Genomic DNA, 15,548 nt, shown 5'->3' on the forward strand with positions numbered 1-15,548 from the left:
AGCAACTAGCTTCACCACAGACTAGGGTCGCAGCATGTCTTCGTCACGCTCAAAACACCTCAGACCACTACAAAAAAAGGTAAGACTATATATTTTTAACTGACACCACTGCTGTTGTGTCATTATTTCTGAGTTTGGAAAAGTTAATGCGAGGTGTAGGTGTATGTTCTATATTGCTATGTGAAGTCATATTTTTATTTTTAACATTATTACGCCGAATGAGCTGCCATTTTGACACTTCGCTAGCTTACTTTTGACACTTAACTAGCTTACTTCTGACACCAGCTAGCTATTAGCCGGCTAGCAACTAGCTTCACACAGACTCGGTCGGAGAATGTCTTCGTCACGCTCAAAACACCTCAGACCACGACAAAAAAAGGTAAGACTATATCTTTTAACTGACACCACCGTTGTTGTGTTATTATTTCAGAGTTTGGAAAAGTTAATGCGAGGTGGAGATGTATGTTCTATATTGCTATGCGAAATCAATGAGTACTTTGAAGTTCTGGTAATGCTTAGAATGGCCGAAATACAGTAAAATACTGTTAGTGTTACATATAATAATGAAAATTCATGTTACTACATGGTGATATCATGTACGTAAAACCATAAAAACCTTTTTGGAGGTCTTCTGGAGGTATTTTAATAACAACCTTTGTAGGCAGCATAGGTGGACACCATTGCATGCAGTATTAAGCTGTCCGTTTTTATATCTTTTAGAATGCACAAAAAAGAGAGACATATGTGTTTATGCCCCACTTTACTCATTTCTTACCAAAGATGTATTTTTTTAATTTTTTTTTACAAGAGTCACAATGAGGTGATGATACATTATTTTTCAGGCTATTAGCTTAGCCTTCTGATTGTCAGGCACATACGGGGTGTTGGCAGTTAAGTTCCACTGTATACATGTTTATTTTTAGAATAAAAGTAATACGTGGCATAAAGTGATTTAAAAATTGTTTGATTTACATTGAGCAGAACCTGAGAAGCTCCATAAGATGTAGTTACCGTAGTTTGTCAGGCAAGTTCTAGCAACAAATAAGGCTCTTTTTGAGAACTGAAACAGGAATGAGCAAACAAGTTTCAGAGCATCAAATATTTTTTTATTTCTTTTTTAAAGATTGTGCATCCTATGGGTTTATAAGTCTTCTTTACTCAGCTGCCTCTTTCCCCTGAAAAACAAGCAAAAGATTGGATCATTATTTGAGTGACTGTAATATTTTCATTATTTTATTGATGACTAAACAGACTTGTGATACATATTTACCTTGCCAGAGTCACGGCTTTTAGCTCTCAGTTTGTTGACCTGGGACTCTGCAATATCAGCACGCTCCTCAGCCTCCTCCAGCTCGTGCTGGACCTTCCTGCACTTGGACAGGTGAACATTGGCCTGCTCCTCCTGGGAAGGTAGACATAACATACAAATGAAACAAAAACATTTGGGGAAAGATTATAACTTTTTCTAATTTCTGTTTTTCTCCATCCTTACCGCTTCCTCAGCCTGCCTCTTGTAGGCCTTCACCTTGAGCTGCAACTTATCAACCAGATCCTGCAGCCTGGTGACATTTTTCTTGTCCTCTTCAGTCTGTGATGGAATGTACGCAAATATCAATCAGTCAATCCGTTTTATCTACACATGCCAAATGATAATATTCACCTGGTAAGTGAGCTCCTTCACCCTCCTCTCATATTTGCGGACACCCTTAACAGCATCAGCACCACGTCTCTGCTCTGCCTCAACCTCGGTCTCAAGCTCACGCACCTGGAGAAGACAATGTTTTATGCAGCAGATATACTTTGTGATATGTTTTTCTTGACATAACTATCTTACTCTGGACTCAAGTTTCTGAAGCTGCTTCTTGCCACCCTTCATGGCCAGGTTCTCAGCCTCATCCAGACGGTGCTGCAGGTCCTTGACGGCAACCTCCAGGTTCTTCTTCATCCTCTCCAGATGAGCGCTGGTGTCCTGCTCCTTTTTCAGCTCCTCAGCCATCATTGCAGCCTAGTAGGTACACAATTTGTTGTTCTTAGATAATGATTCAGAACAGAAGTAAGTTGATGATAAAAAAACAGACAGTACATCAGTGATGGCCTTCTTGGCTTTCTCCTCTGCATTTCTTGCTTCCTGAACTGTGTCATCCACTTCACTCTGGATCTGGACCAGGTCAGACTCGAGCTTCTTCTTGGTGTTCAGCAGACTTGTGTTCTAAGATGTCAAGATGATAATTTTTTCAGCGTACAGCCTCATGATATGCAATGTGACTTTATTAAAACATTACATTTTTACCTGAGAGTGCAGGAGTCCAACACGCTCAGTGGCGTCCACCAGCTCCTGTTCAGCAACTTTACGGCCTCTCTCTGTTTGTTCCAGAGCAGCCCTAAGTTCCTCAATTTCAGCCAACATGAGGCCATTCCTGCGGTCCACCATAGCGGCTTGTTCCTTCAGATCCTCCTGGGCCCTGACGGCATCATCAAGGTGCAGCTGTGCATCCTGGTTAAATAATTATGAGAAGTAAATGAATAGCATCACAAAAAGTATCAGTCATGGAGTGTGGCCAAGCTCATGAAAATACCTTCAGCTGTGCCTGGACAATCCTCAGCTGCTTCTGAGACTCAGCAGCCTGACGATTGGCATGGCTCAGCTGAATCTCCATCTCATTCAGGTCTCCTTCCATCTTCTTCTTGACTCTCAGGGCATCATTTCTGCTCCTGACCTCAGAATCCAGAGTGCTCTGCATGGAGTCAACCACTCTCTGGCTGTTCCGCTTAATCTGCTCCATTTCCTCATCTTTTTCTGCCAGCTTCCTGTCCACTTCTCCCTTAATCTGGTTGAGTTCCAACTGGACACGCAGGATCTTAGACTCTTCATGTTCCAGAGTACCCTATTGCCATTGAAGATCAAATATTAATCATTGTCCTCAGACATGAAATCTTTATGTTCTTCATCTGTATTAGTTGAAATCACCTCAGCCTCTTCAAGAGCGGTCTGAATCTCAGACTTCTCTGTCTCCACCTGCTTCTTGGCCTTCTCCAGCTCATGGACGCTCTTACCGGTCTCACCGATCTGTTCAGTCAGATCAGAGATCTCCTCTGCAGAGAGATTTAGAGAGGTTTGAAATGAAGAATTTGGACTCTTTATTGCACCATATAGACTAATTTCTCATCCAATGCCAAACTATATGAAAAACTTACGCTGCAGGTTTTTGTTTTCACGCTTCATGGTCTCCAGTTGATCCAGAGCTTCCTCATAGGAGTTCTTCATCTTGAACAGCTCAGTGCCAAGAGAACGAGCCTCCTTCTGAGCTCCCTCAAGCTCAGCCTGACCCTCCTCAAACTTCTGCTTCCACTCTGCCAACACCTAGTTCAGCCATTTTCACAGGACATTGTGATGAGTACGTATTCATGTGTTTATGGTATGGTCTAGTTGGCACTACATAAGACGTTTTTACCTTGTCAAAGTTCCTCTGCTTTTTGTCAAGGTTGGCAGCAAGCCCATTAGCCCTCTCCACATCAATCATGAGGTCTTCCACTTCACTCTGGAGCCTCTGTTTGGTTTTCTCCAGAGAAGCACACTTGGAGTTCACAGCCTCAATCTGTTCCTCAGCCTCCTGAAGGCGCTGTGCCAACTTCTTCCTGTTAATAAACATTTTTTTCAATAAAAGTTCTCAAAGCCCACTAATGCATACAAAACTTTATCTTGTAAAATATTGCTAAGAATGGGTCACAATTCATTAGGACAACTACAGGACAATATTTAATATAAAAAAGTTGAATCAGTGACGCATTTAAACTGAAAGCTAAATCGATGGCAGGAGAATTTAATTTTAAATTGTACTCACTTGGCCTCCTCAAGCTCCTCAGTGCGCTGGATGGCATCAGTTTCGTATTTCGTTCTCCACTGAGCCACCTCACCGTTGGCCTTGGACATGCCGCGTTGCAGCTCAGCCTTAGCCTCCTGCTCCTCCTCAAACTGCTCCCTCAGCAGATCACAGTCATGGCGGGCTGATTGCAGTCCGTGGGCAAGAGCATTCTTTGCCTGATAAAACAAATATTGTATTTTATGAAATATTTTCTACATCAAGACAGTCTTTTGGCGAGTAATATTCTTACCTTGGCCTCTTCTTCAATCTGTCTCTTCAGTTCCTCAATCTGCTGTGTGTAGGCCTGTTTGCCTCTGGTCAGCTGGGAGACAAGAGCTTCCTTCTCTTCAACTTGACGACCAAACTCACCTTGTTTGGACATCATCATCATCCAGAGTTAGTGTATGTATCTACAAACTGTCTACATAATCAAATGTTGTCTGTTGCCTACCATTTTCTGTCAGAAGACGAGCTTTCTGTGCACCAAGGTCATTAAGCTGACGAACGTTCTCATCATTTTTGGTCTTCAGTTCACTAAGTTGGTCCTCAAGAGTACGGCACATCTTTTCAAGATTTCCCTAGTTTGGAAAAGTTATGGATATCATTGGTGAGTTTTTACGTATTTGTTTGAGAGTTAGTTTGAACACCCTGTAACATGTTTACGCACCTTGGCTTTAGCAACAGCCTCCATGTTGCTGGAGAGATCGTCAATCTCCATCTTGTATTCGCTCTTTTCCTTCTCAAGCTTCTGCTTGACACGCTGGAGGTTGTCGATCTGCTCACCCAGCTCAGCAACACTGTCAGCCTGCTTCTTGCGCAGAGCAGCGGCAGTGGCCTCATGCTGCAAGGTGGACTCCTCAAGGTCACGGCGCAGCTTCTGGAACTCAGCCTCGCGCTTCTTGTTCATCTCGATCTGAGCAGCAGTGGCACCTCCGGCTTCCTCCAGCCTCTCGCTGATCTCCTCAAGTTCCCTGGAGAGATCAGCTCTCTGCTTCTCAACCTTGGCGCGGGCAGCACGCTCAGCCTCAATCTCCTCCTCCAGTTCCTCAATACGAGCCTATTTGGACAAGTTATTTAATGTGCTGGTTTGAAAACACAATAAGAATGTGCAGAAATTTCTGAAATCCAGGGAATAATTGACCTGAAGTTCTTTGATCTTCTTCTGCAGCTGAGATCCCATTGACTGCTCATCCTCAATCTTGCTAAGAAGCTGACTAATTTCAAAGTCCTTCCTGTAAAGATGATTAATATTTTGTGTTACCATGTATATATTGTCGAGTTCATTCATTGACATCCGTCCATCCATTCATTTTCTACACTTGTAGAAAATGAATACTACACTTGACCTTCTTAGGGTCACGGGTGAGCTGGAGCCTATCCCAGCTGATTTCAACAAAAGCTGCACACTGTCCTGGTTGCCACCCAACCACAAGGCACATTAAGGCAAACCTTTCACACTCGTTCATGTTTATATTGACGTAAAGAAAAAAACTACATTTTTACTTCTTAATTTTCTCCTCAGACTGCTGTTTGTCATTCTCAAGATCCATGATGGATTCCTGAGCCAGTTTCAGGTCACCCTCAAGCTTTCTCTTGGCCCTCTCCAGGTCCATACGCAGCTTCTTCTCTTGTTCCAGAGAGCCCTCAAGCTGTATAGGCATGTGATCAAGTCATTATGGCATTCAAGCCAAATCATGTTTTTCTCATATAAATAACAAATGAAAACTTACATCATCCACTTGCTGCTCGAGCTTGGTCTTGGCCTTGGTCAAAGTGTTGACCTTATCTTCCTCAGCCTGCAGATCATCAAGAGTCTGCTGGTGAGCCTCCTGAAGGGCCTTCTTCTCCTTGGTCAGCTTAGCAATGCTCTCATCCTGGGAAGCCATCTCCTCAGTCAGGTTCTTCACCTGGAATAGAAACAAACTGTTATTATCGAATGGCTTATGATATTGTACGTTACAGACAGATACACACTGAATGTGCAATAATCTCAAACCTTGTTCTCAGTAGCATGTTTCTCCTTCTCAACCTTGGCCAAGGTGAGCTCCAGGTCATCAATATCTTTCTTGAGCTCAGAGCATTCATCCTCCAGTTTTCTCTTCTTTGCAGTAAGCTCAGCATTGATTTCCTCTTCATCCTCCAGCCTCTCAGTTGTCTCTTTGAGCTTGGCTTCCAGCTGAATCTTACTCTTGATAAGACCCTCACATCTCTCTTCAGCATCTGACAGATTCTCTGATTCCTGTTTCACGTTTGAAAAGCAAATGTAAGCACACAATGTTCTGTTGACACAAACAAAAATGGTCACTCTTAAATGGATGCGTACTTACAGATGCCACTTGCAGCTGCAGATCATTCTTCTCCTGCAGAAGAGACACCATCTTCTCTTCAAGTTCTTTCTTCTTGGCGAGAGCAGCAGCCAAGTCAGTGGTCATCTTCTCATAGTTCTCCTTCATCTTCATCAGCTCCTTCTCAGTTTCAGCACTCTTCAGCAGAGGCTTAATCTTATAGTACACCTTCATCCATGGCCAATGTTTGACATTCATGAATGAGCGCACGTTGTACTGGATGGTAAAGATGGCCTCCCTGTGGATAGAAATGTTGACTTATAATCACTGTGTATTTGAAGTATTTTAGTATTTTCACAAGTATCTTATTTTTAAACTGATTGTATTTTCAGAAATTTCAACATACCTCCTCTCCATCATCTTCACAAACTCTTTTCTCATGAGGAACCCACGGCAGAGGGCCTGAGTCATGGTGACAAGAGCTGCCAGCTTTTCATCTCTCATTTCCTCAAGGGTACCCAGAAGACCGGCTTTGAAGAACACCTAGCCAGGTAGAAAAATAAACACTTAGACTCAATTACTATACCACAGAGAATGTATCAACATCCCAATGCAACTGTAAACTGCTTACCTTGGTGTGACCAAATCTGTACTGGTCATGGTCAATATCAATTGATCCAAGCAGCTTCTCTGCAGCCTTCTTGTTGTCAATGAACTGACCCTCAGGGATGACACTGGCATTCAGTACCTTGTACCTTTTCAGGAAAAGAATCAACGAATACTGTCAGTAATCACGATGAAAGTATAATGACAATTAAACAGATGTTTAAGATACCTCTGCTTGAAGTCACCATAGAGGATTCTGCTGGGGAAACCTTTCCTGCAGATTCTGATACCCTCCAGCACACCATTACACCTGAGCTGGTGGATGACCAGGAAGTTCTCCATCAGACCTGTTGTAAAGCACAACAATATTATCTATAGCAACATTCCATGTTTAATAGCAGCATTGTAAAGCTTAACTAAAGTCTCTCTCATCAAACGCTTTACTGAGATCATTACCTGGAGTCTTTGACTCATTAGGAATCAGACAACGCACAAAGTGAGGATGAGTGCTCCTCAAGTTGGTCATCAGTTTACCCAAGTTCTCCTGAAAGTCCCAACAAGGAATATTGTTATACAATGTAACAACTTTTACACACTGATACTATAAATCATACAAGACCTCTTAAAACTAGACCTTACCCTAAACTGTGAGGACACAGTCTGCATAGAGCCACCCTTCTTCTTGCCTCCCTTCTTGCCTCCGGCTTCTGTTGGTTATTTTCCATGGACAAACAGCATTAAGTAAAGTAAAATGTAATGTTAATATGATCAATATGTAACTTTTGTTGTCTATCAGAAAACAAAAGCTTATTGCACACAAATTTTTGGCATACCCTCAGCAGGAGCAGGAGGATACAGGAAAGCCAGAAGTTTAACTGGAGACTTCTGGTACAGCTGCACAACAGACTCGTTCAGTGGGTCCTTGTTCTTGTCCAGCCAGCCACTGATATTGTAGTCCACTGTACCAGCATAGTGCACCAGGGAAAAGTGGGCCTCAGCCTTGCCCTTTGCAGGTTTTGGCTTCTCAAAGGCTTTGCATTTGCCAAGATGCTGGTCATACAGCTTATTCTTGAAAGATGTATCAGTGGCCTTGGGGAACATGCACTCCTCTTCAAGGATGGAGAAGATACCCATGGGCTTAACGTGTGAACAGAAGTAAACATTTTTAGTAATGCAGACCAATGAGTTACAAGTACTTTCTCTGAATCAAATGCTTACCTTTTCAATCAGCTCAATGCAGGCAGCCAAGTCCATGCCAAAGTCAATGAACTCCCAGATAATGCCCTCCTTCTTGTACTCTTCTTGCTCCAGGACAAACATGTGGTGATTGAAGAACTGTTGCAACTTCTCATTGGTGAAGTTAATGCACAGCTGCTCCATGCTGTTGAACTGTGGGAAGACAAGTACATTACACCTACGTTCCATTCAATTACACCTTCACCATTTGATATGAATTAATCTTACATCAAAGATTTCAAAGCCAGCAATATCCAGGACACCAATGAAGAACTGCCTTGACTGTTTAGTGTCCAACATCTGGTTGATACGGATGACCATCCACAAGAACATCCTCTCATAGATGGACTTGGCAAGGGCTGTCACTGAGTTGTTAACCTAAATAAAATAGATATTTAACAGTGATTATTTACTTATGTACAGGTGGTTCCGTGTTACAGCATTTTGTGGTTCGTAAATTCTCATTGTTAATTACAAAACCACAACAGGCTTTTGTCGTCCGTAACCACACCAAAGCAAATGAATAACAAAGAGATTTAAAGACAGGTTGCAGCACATATTTCATACATACTAATTGTCCAATTTTAACTTTAAACCACATAATGTTTTAATTATTTAATATATACCTGAGGTACAGTCTGTCCCTTGGTGACAAACTCATTTCCAACTTTCACTCTGGGATAGCACAGAGCCTTCAGCATGTCAGCAGAGTTCAGACCCAGCAAGTAGGCGACTTTGTCAGCTTCTGAAATTTGTTTATAAGGGAAGTACTGTTATATACTATACTGTATACTACTATACCATCTCTGCAAATTCTCACTGCGTTACTGCATACCCTCTGTGCCATCTGGCTCAGCCTGCTCCTCACGCTGCTTCTGCTTGAACTTCAGGTTACCATGGTGGATGACGGCACCAGTCATCTTGTAGATGCTCATCTTCTCCTCATGACTGAAGCCCAAGATATCGATGGCATTCTGTGTGCAAACAGGTTAGTCATACTTAAGATAATATTATTACGATAAAAAAACTAATCTAAACCTAACTTAAGCAAGGGATGTATTTAAATGTAATTGTTTGTAAGATACTTTTACTCACATCGGTGGCTTCCAGCTCCACTTTGTCATCAATACTGGCCACAGTGATCTGACCCTGGCTGATCATGGGGAAGTCGTAGGGGTTGGTTGTGATGAGAGACATTTCTGTAAATTGAAATGTAAGCAAAGTTTTTCACTGGACATATGTGAATGATGTAGCGTTTTAAAATGACTGTTCCACTCCATACCAATCAGTTCTGGTTTGTGGTTGGTCATCATCTGGTAGAAGATGTGGTAGCCTCTCTCATCGGGAAGCTGGAATGACACTCTGGACTTCTCCAGCAGATCTGAAAATATTGTATGGAAATTACAGTCGAGCACTTCTGCAAGACAAATTCACTGCGGAACTTTTGTACGTACATGTCTCAATATCAGCACTGGCCAGTTTACCAGTTGTGCCAAAATGGATCCTAATGAATTTACCCTGTTTTGAACAGAGGGATTTTTAACAGAGTTATTCTTCAGTAAATGGTAAAATAGGGATTTCAGAGCAAAATAGAGCCATACTTACAAAACGAGAAGAGTTGTCATTCCTCACAGTTTTGGCATTACCATAAGCTTCCAGAAGAGGATTGGCAGCAATAATCTGATCCTCAAGTGAGCCCTGCAATGAGGTTTAAAGATAATATCAGTAAAGTATTCATTTTCTACGAAAATATACATGATATTACACTTTTCTTACATACCTGGATTTTCCCTGCTCCTGCACTATCCTTTTTCTTATCTCCACCAACTGAGATTGTGGCAAAGTACTGAATGACACGCTTGGTGTTCACAGTCTTTCCAGCACCAGATTCTCCACTGGGAATACAAACCAACTAATTCAAATTTGTTCCATGTTTTATGTGTAGGTCAAAAATCACTAAAACTTACGTGATCAAGACAGACTGGTTTTCTCTGTCTGTTAAAACAGAAAAAAGTGCAAGGTTCTGTAAATTTCTGCAGCAGACATCTGAGATTGTAAAAGGTGCAACATTTCCAACCAATTACATACCAGTAAGCATGAATTGATATGCGTTGTCAGAGACGGAGAAGATGTGGGGTGGAGCCTCCATACGCTTCTTGCCTCTGTATGCAGACACAACCTCAGCATCGTACACTGGGAGCCACTTGTAGGGGTTCACAGTTGCGCAGAAAAGCCCAGAGTAGGTCTGTGAGAGATCAGAGATAGAACTCAGTTCATGACGTCTTAAAAATACAGTTCTTTACTATTGTACTACTCAGTTGGAACATTATCTTACGTAGATCATCCATGCTGCATAACGCTCTTTGAGGTTATACAGGACAGAGGCTTCATTGAGATGGGTCATCATGGCCATGTCCTCAATTTTGTCGAACTTGGGAGGGTTCATCGGAGAGACGTCATCTTCTTTGACTGTCTTCTCCTAAAAGAAGACATCGGTCACAGTAAGAATCACATCCTTAACAGAAAAGGCAAATAAACATTCTGACCTCCTGAGTGTCCAAGACTTTGACGGTGACTTTGCCACCATCTTTCTTGACGATTGTTCCCTTCAAGTACAGCTCCTTGGTATCGGCCACGTAGCAGGCTGTCTTGGCATCGAAGGGTTTGCTCTGAGCCTCAATTCTCTCCTTCTCTGGTTTACGGAGGTAGATGGCAGCTTTGCCGTAAACGGCCATTTCCGCGTCGGTACTCATGGTGGTGGTTTTATCTGTTAGATATTTTTAATGTGGTAAAATAAATTAATATGTAAAAGTGATTGCTTTGGAAATTGTGTCAATTCTGAGTTCCGCAAAACACATATACTCAGATTGGCAGTTTCAACAACTGTTAAGATTAATCCTACCTGGCTGACGCCTTTCCTGTCACTTCTGTGGTCCAATGCTATTGAAAACAATTTGTGTCAATACATGTAGCAGTAATAATAATAATCATACATTTTGTCTGTGTAACGCTTTTCAGGGTACTCAAAGACGCTTTCCAGTGAAGAAAAAAAAATTAAAAATAGAGTTGAGTAAAGAACAGAGTAAAAGATGCATTAAAATACAACATCCATACATTCATTCAGAGCTAAAAACAAGGCTAAAAGCGGGGCGGTAGTAGTAATAGAACATGTTATAATCTATAAAGTATTATTTAATTTAGTATTTACTAATACTTATTATTAATTTATTAACATTGTATTTAATTTACTATAGCCTTTACCACAAATGTACTCAATAGTGTGAGCAAACCATGAAGAGCTTTACCTCAAGCAGGAACTTGGAGGTTTTGTCCACACAGTTGAGTCACTCCAAAGCCTCCTTATATTGGCTGAGGGTCGCTTACACAGCAAAGGTTAAATATGGTGTACAAGCCAAATTTGGTAAGGCCCACAGCAAAAAGTAACTTGAGTTACAGCATGTTGGGAGTTTTATTTTTATGCTGTTTCAGGTTTAAAACTATTTGCCCACTTTGTTTTTTAAACTATACACCATGTTTTATGGTTTATTCAGTATGTGATATTGGTCAGTGGATGGTGATTTTGTAATATAGTTAATATTACACAGTGGTGTACCTATCATGCTTTTACATGGTATTAGATATCCAGTAGAAACAAACAAATTATATACAATGATCAAAATGATTGATAGCTATAGGTAGATAGATAGAGTTCATTTATCCACATTTGAGTATTAAATAATTATTGGCCCGTATAATTCCAATACATACTATGTGTTTATTATCTGTGAATGTGAAATACATTATAATTAAGTGTTAAACATATGTGTAAATGTATTATAGCGACAGAGATTTGACAATTCATTAATTGAGCCACTTGACTCCTGTGATCCGAAGCCATATGCACCAACATGCAGCTGCTGTCGTATTTCTGGCTTGTCACTCTAGCATTTTTGGCTCTGTATGTTTCCTGTTCAACATGGCATTGATATGTTTTTTAATTTCTTTATTTTATCATATCGCTGATCTTACTTTGTATCTGCAGTAAGCACTTAGCAGCCAACGAATCAAATCGGCAATTATTTAATTGCTTTTTCAATTACATCTTTTTCTCACATTTGCACCACCTTGCACTGCAAAAAAGATATTTAAGAGCATAACTGGTTCAAAAGAGAAATGCAGTGTTCTTAATAATAAATTATATACTGACAGACATCACACTGTACACTGTAAATAATACTTTTACAATACAATTTGATTGATAGTAGTCAGTACAGCACTGCTATGCTTAATTTATTTAATAAACATTACAGTTACGTAATTGACATACATGACAAACGAAATGTTACTTGTGTTTGTATTTTTCACTTTTTAATTAACTGGGTATTCTTATTTATATCACTTGTTTTAATGACATTTTAAAGATGTATCTAATTTCAAATAAATCACAATACTGTAAAATCCAAGAGTTTATTTAGACAATTATTACAACTAACTGAAGCCCACTTCACATTCCAAAATCCATGACACACCCATCCATCCATATGGACTTTGGGTGAGAGGCGGGGTACATGCTGGACTGGTCAACAGCCAACAGCAGGGCACATATAGACAACCATTCACACTTGCGTTCATACTTATGGACAACTTGGAGTCTCTGGAATGTGGGAGGAAACCGGAGTACCCACACATGCATGGGGAGAACATGCAAGCTCCACACATCTCCGATGCACAAACGGAGATTGGAACCCAGCTCTTCCTGATCTCCTTACTATGTGGCTAACATGCAAATTGCTAGGCCACCGTGCAGTCTACATGACACAAAAAATATGGTAGGAAAAAAACATATAACTAATAAAAAAAAGTCAGGTGTAACCGACAGGAAAAACAAGCAGCTGATTAGAATACATTATCCTGACAAAGTACCTTGTACTATTGTACAATGAAGAATAGGGATGTAAATCTGTTTTTGGTTAATGTTGCTTTGTTTAAATACTTCCAGTTAATTAACCGTATTAGTATGTAAGTATGTTGATTGTAAAGCGTAACTGTGAAACAGTACATGCTGTCACTTTAGTTTACCAAAACACAGTGCTTTCACTAAGTCTCCAGCTACCAGTCTATAGATTTATTGGTAGTCGCTTTTGGGAAAATAAACAACAATCAGCTAGGTGCCTGCTCCTGTACCAAGGATCGGATCTATATTGGTGCCTCTCTGCAATCCACTTTAGGTTCATGCTTCTGGTCGCTAGCCGGTGTGGTGTCACAATGACGCTAACACAGTTTTTCAGCGTAACAATATTAATGACAAAAATAATAACAATGTTGCTGTAGCTTGGTTAGTATACAGGTCCTATTACAGTTGTTGGTGGTTTTTAGAGTTTTTCTTTCCAGAAGGCTTTATCGGTAGAAAAGATGCATCCCATATATGCATTCTTAGCTGCCTCTTTTTATCTGTTTTTATATCTTTTAAATGCACAGAAAAGAGAGACGTATGTTCAGGCCTTATGTAATGATTGTAAGTGAAATAATGGTTCTTCCAAATACTACAATTAATAATAATAATTGAAATAATATACTGAATTGATTAAATAAAATGGAAATTAAATGCTTTAAGATGAGGAAGAATGTATTGACAGACACAAAGAACTATTAAAAGATATTTTAAGTACAGACATTTTATTTTGGTATATTTCACGTCATATTGTATGAGTTGAAACAGACCATCAATCAATATATACTTTATTCAGCTGCATCTTTCCCCTGTAAGAAAATGGTAAGTGTTATTTTTCCTCACTCATGATAAAAAATGTTACCCAATGCACCAAAAATATTGAATATGATAATGAATTATGTGATTGAAATGAAGATGTTAATTTTACCTTGCCAGAGTCACGGCTTTTGGCTCGCATTTTGTTGACCTGAGACTCTGCAATATCAGCACGCTCCTCAGCCTCCTCCAGCTCATGTTGGATCTTCCTGCACTTGGACAGGTGAACATTGGCCTGCTCCTCCTGTAAAGCGAGGCCCAGCGTACAGTTGAAAAAACATTTGGGTTGAGGGGAACTTTTCAACCTGGATTTATTTTTTTCTTATATATCCTTACCGCTTCCTCAGCCTGCCTCTTGTAGGCCTTCACCTTGAGCTGTAACTTATCAACCAGATCCTGCAGTCTGTTGACATTCTTCTTGTCTTCTTCAGTCTGTGATGCAACATATGCATTTGCAAATTGAAGTCTCAATTTAAGGCTTTAAGATCTTTTTTTATCCATGCATGCAAAATGATAATATTCACCTGGTAAGTGAGCTCCTTCACTCTCCTTTCATATTTGCGGACACCCTTAACAGCATCAGCACCACGTCTCTGCTCGGCCTCGATCTCTGTCTCAAGCTCACGCACCTGGAGTAGACAATGTTTTATGCAGCAGATGTACTTTTTCAAAGCTTTTCTTCTTGAACTATCTTACTCTGGACTCAAGTTTCTGAAGCTGCTTCTTGCCACCCTTCATGGCCAGGTTCTCAGCCTCATCCAGACGGTGCTGCAGGTCCTTGACAGCAACCTCCAAGTTCTTCTTCATCCTCTCCAGATGAGCGCTGGTGTCCTGCTCCTTTTTCAGCTCCTCAGCCATCATTGCAGCCTATAAAGGACAGCAATTTTTGTCTTGGGCAATTAAGTCACACATTTCACTTGAAAAGTTGTAAACTATAAAGAAGGAAAAGGTTACATCAGTGATGGCCTTCTTGGCTTTCTCCTCTGCATTTCTTGCTTCCTGAACTGTGTCGTCAACTTCACTCTGGATCTGGACCAGGTCAGACTCAAGCTTCTTCTTGGTGTTCAGCAGACTTGTGTTCTAAGATATCAAAATAATCATCAACCATTGCATATTGTTGAGTATACAGCCTCATTATGTCAAATCTGCAGTCTTTTTTTAATAACATTGAATGTTTACCTGAGAGTGCAGGAGTCCAACACGCTCAGTGGCGTCCACCAGCTCCTGTTCAGCAACTTTACGGCCTCTCTCTGTTTGTTCCAGAGCAGCCCTAAGTTCCTCAATTTCAGCCAACATGAGGCCATTCCTGCGGTCCACCATAGCGGCTTGTTCCTTCAGATCATCCTGGGCCCTGATGGCATCATCAAGGTGCAGCTGTGCATCCTGGTTAAATAATTATGAGAAGTAAATGAATGGCATCACAAAAAGTACCAGTCATGGAGTGTGGCCAAGCTCATGAAAATACCTTCAGCTGTGCCTGCACGATCCTCAGCTGCTTCTGAGACTCAGCAGCCTGACGATTGGCATGGCTCAGCTGAATCTCCATCTCATTCAGGTCTCCTTCCATCTTCTTCTTGATTCTCAGGGCATCATTCCTGCTCCTGACCTCAGAATCCAGAGTGCTCTGCATGGAGTCAATCACTCTCTGGCTGTTCCTCTTAATCTGCTCCATTTCCTCATCTTTCTCTGCCAGCTTCCTGTCCACTTCTCCCTTAATCTGGTTGAGTTCCAACTGGACACGAAGGATCTTTGACTCTTCATGTTCCAGAGTTCCCTATTGCCATTGAAGAT

At 40.9% G+C, this 15,548-nt stretch overlaps 2 protein-coding genes and 1 long non-coding RNA gene across 3 annotated transcripts in view; 1 reads left to right on the forward strand and 2 right to left on the reverse strand.

The window, feature by feature from the left end:
* The window catches only part of LOC144901836 (uncharacterized), a 27,168-nt gene continuing 11,620 nt past the window's right edge, over window positions 1-15,548 (forward strand). The window contains exons 1-6 of the long non-coding RNA XR_013629928.1: window positions 1-79; window positions 1,279-1,410; window positions 1,504-1,663; window positions 1,883-2,012; window positions 6,541-6,699; window positions 8,881-8,978. This is a non-coding gene — a long non-coding RNA (uncharacterized LOC144901836). The remainder of the gene's footprint in view (window positions 80-1,278; window positions 1,411-1,503; window positions 1,664-1,882; window positions 2,013-6,540; window positions 6,700-8,880; window positions 8,979-15,548) is intronic.
* On the reverse strand, window positions 1,108-10,748 carry LOC131131638 (myosin heavy chain, fast skeletal muscle-like). The gene is made up of 39 exons (XM_078796879.1): window positions 10,537-10,748; window positions 10,326-10,469; window positions 10,079-10,235; window positions 9,958-9,985; window positions 9,771-9,885; window positions 9,596-9,688; window positions 9,445-9,508; window positions 9,273-9,371; window positions 9,086-9,189; window positions 8,826-8,964; window positions 8,617-8,735; window positions 8,219-8,368; window positions 7,973-8,143; window positions 7,588-7,891; window positions 7,394-7,461; window positions 7,211-7,298; window positions 6,984-7,101; window positions 6,780-6,903; window positions 6,555-6,691; window positions 6,191-6,446; window positions 5,860-6,102; window positions 5,594-5,770; window positions 5,367-5,512; window positions 5,005-5,095; window positions 4,531-4,920; window positions 4,315-4,441; window positions 4,114-4,232; window positions 3,843-4,039; window positions 3,453-3,636; window positions 3,196-3,361; window positions 2,969-3,093; window positions 2,577-2,885; window positions 2,291-2,494; window positions 2,084-2,209; window positions 1,835-2,005; window positions 1,661-1,765; window positions 1,493-1,588; window positions 1,271-1,402; window positions 1,108-1,175 (listed from the first exon to the last, which is right to left on the reverse strand). The coding sequence occupies exons 1-39, from the start codon at window positions 10,741-10,743 to the stop codon at window positions 1,155-1,157; spliced, it is 5,814 nt and encodes a 1,937-aa protein (XP_078653005.1). The 5' UTR covers window positions 10,744-10,748; the 3' UTR covers window positions 1,108-1,154.
* LOC144901804 (myosin heavy chain, fast skeletal muscle-like) overlaps window positions 13,653-15,548 on the reverse strand; it is a 10,364-nt gene continuing 8,468 nt past the window's right edge. The window contains exons 33-40 of the mRNA XM_078796937.1: window positions 15,223-15,531; window positions 14,937-15,140; window positions 14,712-14,837; window positions 14,454-14,624; window positions 14,282-14,386; window positions 14,094-14,189; window positions 13,870-14,001; window positions 13,653-13,750 (exon numbers count right to left, since the gene is read on the reverse strand). Coding sequence (XP_078653063.1) covers window positions 13,730-13,750; window positions 13,870-14,001; window positions 14,094-14,189; window positions 14,282-14,386; window positions 14,454-14,624; window positions 14,712-14,837; window positions 14,937-15,140; window positions 15,223-15,531 — 1,164 coding nt within the window. The 3' untranslated portion in view covers window positions 13,653-13,729. The remainder of the gene's footprint in view (window positions 13,751-13,869; window positions 14,002-14,093; window positions 14,190-14,281; window positions 14,387-14,453; window positions 14,625-14,711; window positions 14,838-14,936; window positions 15,141-15,222; window positions 15,532-15,548) is intronic.

This window comes from Doryrhamphus excisus, linkage group LG1 (genome assembly GCF_037039965.1).
Source record: "Doryrhamphus excisus strain RoL-2023G ecotype Guam linkage group LG1, RoL_Dexc_Guam_v1.1, whole genome shotgun sequence".
NCBI lineage: Eukaryota > Metazoa > Chordata > Actinopteri > Syngnathiformes > Syngnathidae > Doryrhamphus > Doryrhamphus excisus.

Excerpts from the sequence above, each read along its gene's own strand:
- LOC131131638 (XM_078796879.1), bottom strand. The coding sequence starts at position 10,743 with ATGAGTACCGACGCGGAAATGGCCGTTTACGGCAAAGCTGCCATCTAC. Across the intron at positions 9,372-9,444 it reads CAGTGCTGATATTGAGACAT|ATCTGCTGGAGAAGTCCAGA; the intron begins GTACGTACAAAA and ends CAATATTTTCAG. Across the intron at positions 7,299-7,393 it reads CTGTGTCCTCACAGTTTAGG|GAGAACTTGGGTAAACTGAT; the intron begins GTAAGGTCTAGT and ends TGGGACTTTCAG.